At 47.1% G+C, this 5,120-nt stretch overlaps 1 protein-coding gene across 6 annotated transcripts in view; it reads left to right on the top strand.

The window, feature by feature from the left end:
* The first annotated feature begins 238 nt into the window (after positions 1-238).
* TAF5L (TATA-box binding protein associated factor 5 like) overlaps positions 239-5,120 on the top strand; it is a 29,855-nt gene continuing 24,973 nt past the window's right edge. The window contains exon 1 of one of the 6 annotated variants that reach the window (XM_047701493.1): positions 239-376. Coding sequence is in view for 2 of the 6 variants with exons in the window: in XM_047701491.1 (XP_047557447.1) it covers positions 1,046-1,180 (135 nt within the window). In the remaining 4 variants the exon portion in view is untranslated. Of the gene's footprint in view, positions 377-570; positions 833-860; positions 1,181-5,120 lie in introns of those variants that run through there. The other 5 variants (XM_047701495.1, XM_047701496.1, XM_047701494.1 and 2 more) reach the window with 5 other exon arrangements.

Raw genomic sequence — 5,120 nt, 5'->3', positions numbered from 1 at the left:
GCCGGCGGCGCGGCGCGGCGGGGCGGGGCGGGGCGGCGCGGCGAGGCGGGGCGGGGCGGCGCGGCGGGGCGGCGCGGCGGGGCGGGGCGGCGCGCACGCCAGGCATCGCCAGCAGAGCGCCGAGGCGCCTCGCCCATTGGTGGAGACGGTTGCGCGTTGGAGGCCCGAGCGGCCCACCCCGCGGCCCGCTCCGTGTCAGTCAGTCATGGAGCGGCCGCCCAGAGCCGCCGCCGCGGGGGCGGCAGGGCGCGGGGCGCGGGGGCCCGGCTGAGCCGGCCGTCGGAGCGAGACCCTGCGGCAGAGACGACGGAGGCGGAAGCGACACGATCGCGGAGGCGGCGGCGGCGGGAGGAGCCGGAGCCGCCTGGGATGTTCAGTGAGTGCGGGACGCGCGGGCGGGGAGGGCCGGGGGAGGGGGTCGCGAGCCGGGAGCGCGCGGGCGGGCGGGGGCCGGGAGGGAGGGAGCGCGGGCGGCGGCGCGGCGGCGCGCGGCGAGGCCTAGGCGGGGCGCGCGCCCGCAGCTCCCGCCGGCGGGGCGGTGGGGGCGGGGCGGGCGGGCGGGGCCGGCTGTGCGCGGGCGCGGCGGCCGCGCCTCCGCCCTCGGCCTCGGAGTCCCAGGCGGCCGCGGGCGGCGTGGCCTGCAGTCGCCAGCCACACCTGGAGGGCTCCGCGTTCCTGCTGCGGGTGGGTCCTGCCGGGGCGGCTGCGGGCACCCGCCGGGAAGGGGTCCTGAGCGCCGGGCAGCCGGGCAGGAGCTCAGGTCCGAATCTCCTTTTCATTTAAGGAAAAAGGAAATGCCTCTGGCCGAACTCGGGATTAAACTTCGCACATGGTGATTGCGGGTGGCTGGGTGTGAAATCGACCTCTACAGTGACAGGGGAGGTCTCAAGTTAGACGGGTCGTTGCTCGAGGATCCCAACCTGCAGGGCTGCCCTCGGGGTGGTTTAACTCCTGACAGCAAGAGATTTGTGCGCTTAGGCGGTACTCGCGAAGCTCTGGGGCTTTTGAAAATGTATTAGGTAAGGCGTTGGTCCGAAGTCAGTGGATGGGTAGAAATACTGGTGTCATTTTAGACTTAGCGGAAGTGCAGCGCTTGAAAGCTTCATGCAGTTCTCCCATCAGTTGTGAAAGTGTCGTTATACTGCGGATCTCGCAGCTTGTGTGGTTCTGGAATCAGAAGGTAAGTCTGCCAATCCCATGCGGCGTTCGTCTTAAATTACCTAAACTCTGACCTTGCAGATTGAAATCTTGGGATGGTGACTCCCGCGAACAAGCATTTAGTTGGGTGCTGGGTCGGGAGGAACCGTGAGGGCGGAGTTTGTCTTCTCTTGTGATACAAGTGTGTGACATACCTGAGTTGTGGCGTGGAAGGAGGACAAGGCAGCCGTTCCCCAGCCTTGCTCACAGCCCCGCTTGAAAGTCAGAGCAGGAAGGGGAGTTTGTGCCACATCTTTAAACTCCGAGAAACTTAATGTAGTGCGCGGGGTTGCTGACTGTCTAGAGCTAAGGTTGAAACCATGTAACTATCCGTGTAACTATCTGTGAGCCTTAGTTTCCTCTTCTGTAAAACCAGGTGATGGCTGCTGACTTCAAAGTGGATCTTTTAAAGGCTACCACAGAAAGAAATAATGAATGGGAAAATGCCTGGTATATAGAAAACACTAAATATTAGCTGTTGTAATTTCCTTTTTGGGAAACTACCTTTTAGATTCCTTGTAGGCCTAAATATTTTGTGTTAAGTGGGAAGCCTGTACTAACATTGTTTTGTTTTATGAATTACAAATTTTTCTTGCCTTGAAAATCAGTGTTAAATTAGGATACCAAAGGGTGGGCTTGCCTTGAGTTTTTTCTTTTTTTTTTTTTTCCTTTGTCATCAAACAATAAATGAGGTTATTGTGTCTTGGGATAGTTTTGTTGCTTCTGCCTATAAACATGAGGTTTATGTGTGCTTCTGTCACTGTGAAGCTAGGTAAAGGCCTCACTTAACTTCTCAGCAACTAGTTGGGGTGGGGGATAGTTTTTGCAAACATATGTCCTTCATAACACCTGTGAAGGACATCTTTGGAGAAAGAGACAGGGTTTTGGTTTTGATAATTGATTTTCACTGGAAGGGAGCCCTAGGGATCCTCTGTTAAACCAACATTTCTCAGTGGATAGTACTAGAAGTCCTTGCCAGCCTCCCTTCATCTTCTCAGGTGGTAATTGTTCTACCTGTAATTATTCGGATCATTCTCTCAACAAGCAACTGGCAAGCCTTCACTATTGTCAAGAAGCCTCTGATTTAATGTAGAACCCTTTGGGCAGTAGGACATTGCAAAGGGTAAGAGTTCAGACCCTGAAGCCAGATGACCTTTCCATCCTAGCACTATGGAACCTTGGGACTGTGTCTAACCTCTGTGGGCCTCAGCTTTCCTGTCCTGAGCATATGACCTAGCTTAGAAAGCTGTTGAGGTATACAGGAGATAATTTAAGTGCAGCCGTTAAAATAGCGTCTTACCAGTGGCATACACTGAGTAAGTATTAGTTATTGTAGTGGTAGTGTAGGAAGCAAATATTATGATAAGCAATGAGACGAAGTTGTTCCTGGATTCAGTGGTGGAGGAAGCTGAGCTGAGCTGGGAAAAGACTAGGATTTACCCAAGTTGGAGTGCCAGTGTAGGGGGCACCTCGAGTTACTGGAGAGGTCTTGACCAAAGCCCCTGAGGTGAGAAAGTGGCTGGTACCTATCAGTTAAGTTAACAAAGGTGGGTCACAGTAACCTCAGAATGACACAAGGGAGAGTGAGTTTTTTATCCTCCACACGGATGGAGGCAGTAGAGTTTTGAAGCTGAGCAGATGCCATCAGATTAGTTTTTTGGAAAGATTGTGTTGATTGTGCCTGCAGTCATGTGGGATTGGATTAAAAGCAGGGAAGGCCCATCCATCCACTTGTCCTGGCAGCTTTGTATCTGCCTGTGACTCGAAAAGGAAAATGACTGCTTAGCAGAGACAGGCACTTCATTCCAAATCTGGAAGCTTAGAGAGCATTTACAGAAGACATGAAGAAATCCTTAGCTCATCCCAGGCAGCCTTCCCTCTTAAAAGTTGGCTTCAAGGATTTACTGTATATACCTGTTTATAAGGCAAAGTGCCCCCCAAATGTATACCTCTGTAAGGAGAGCGTCACCACGTGTTCAAGTCTCTCCTATTACAGGGTACTCTGAGTCGCCTTTTTTTTTTTTTTTTTTTAGATTTTATTTATTTATTTGTCAGAGAGAGAGACGGAGGTAGGCAGAAGGAGAAGCAGGCTGCCTGTTGAGCAAGGAGCCTGATGGTGGACTCCATCCCAGCACCCTGGGATCATGACCTAGCTGAAGGCAGATGCTTAATGGACTGAGCCACCCAGGCGTCCCTCAGTCACTCTATTTTAAACAACACGTTGCTGTTTGGGAAATACATATGGAGTGAAAATAACTTCAGTTGATGTGAGTTTGATATATTTATCCAATCAATCAATATAGTCAGTGATGAACTGAAAAATGTTCTGCCCTCCTGAGGAGGTGTTGATGGCTTTTGTTGGTTGAGATTTCCAATGAGAGCATCATGTATGGACTCAAGAGGTTCTCTGTAATAGCTGACTTGGTAATTGTGGCTCTAGAAAATGGAATTTGATCCGAGTGGCTTAAGTGACCATAGAGACACCAATAAGTAGAAGATGAAAGTGAATAGAGTAAAATTGTTTTGTGAATTAATATATAGCATTACATAACGTATTTTTAAATATATGTAAGTTAATAAAGGTTACAAGCAGACATTTGACTGTTTCCTCTATAGTCCTCAAAGGTTTTTTTTATTTAAATTAACCAAAATTTCTTCTTAATTTTCTCATTGCAAGCATATCGCTGTCTTAGGTTTGAACTTAACCTTTTATTTGGATGTTTCTCAGAAATTGCTGAACTTTCTCTCTACTGGGACACATTCCCTTTTCTCATTTTTTAACTTTTAGAAGGTTTAAAAAACATTGCATACTGGCAAGGTTTAGAAAACACTGTGGAGAATTTCCATTCATAATTCTTTGTTCAGCAGTCAAATAAGATACTCGTCTGGTAAAATGTATTGAAATGTATCATAGTCACAGTGATTGGTTGTCATAGAGGGTAGTTCTGTTTTACTAGCAAAATACAGCTGACCTGTGAACAACACAGGTATAACTGTGTGGATCCACTTACACACACTTTTTTTCCCATAAAGACAGAACAGTACTGTAAATATTTTCCTTATGATTTTTGCAACATTTTTTTTCTCTAGCTTTATTTATTGTAAGAATACAGTACATAACTCTTACATGAAACGTGTTAATCCTTTGTTTATGTTATCAGTAAGTCTTTCAGTCAACGGGCTATTAATAAGGAAGTTTTGGGGGAGTCAAAAGTTATAGGCAGATTTTTGATGGGGGGCAGGGAGGGTCACTTATGTTGTTCAGGGGTCAATGGTACTCAATTTCGGTTATTTGGTAATTTAGTAATGAGACATGTTTACAAAACTTTGTCAATTAGTGTCTTTGGGCTAAAACGCTAGTACATTAGTTTCACAAAGTAATGCCATGCTTTAGAATTGTTGTCTAGTACAGTAACCGTTGGCACATGTGTTTACTTAAATTTAATTAAAATAAAAATTCAGCACTAGTCACAGTTTAATTGCTCAATAGCTCTGTGTGGCTGTTGGCTAGCATACTGAACAGTGCGGACTTAGAACATTTTTATTGAGGAAAGTCGTATAGGACAGAACTACTCTAAAATGAAAAATTAATATCATTCTACTTTGGGACGCATGCATAAATCACATAAATGTTTTAATGTCAAACTGTTTCCTAAACCTGGCTACATTTGATTCAGTTTCATGGAGAAAGATTAACATAGGAAAACATATTCCTCCTAATTCTCTGAGAACAAAACGTCTGTTTTTTCCGTCTACAACGGTGTTCACAAATAGAACACATATGAAAGTTTTCTTTCTGAAGTCATAGTAAATAACGTAGATATCCGTTCTTATGCTATACTCTCCTGTGTTACTGAGATTTTGTGTAGGGTTTTTTTTCTGTGCTGTTAAACAGTATTAAAGCAGGAATCAAATATTTGTGG

This window comes from Lutra lutra, chromosome 14, assembly GCF_902655055.1.
Source record: "Lutra lutra chromosome 14, mLutLut1.2, whole genome shotgun sequence".
NCBI classification, from domain to species: Eukaryota; Metazoa; Chordata; class Mammalia; order Carnivora; family Mustelidae; genus Lutra; species Lutra lutra.
Note: the sequence above shows the minus strand (reverse complement) of the source record. Positions and strands in the feature narration are given on the sequence as shown.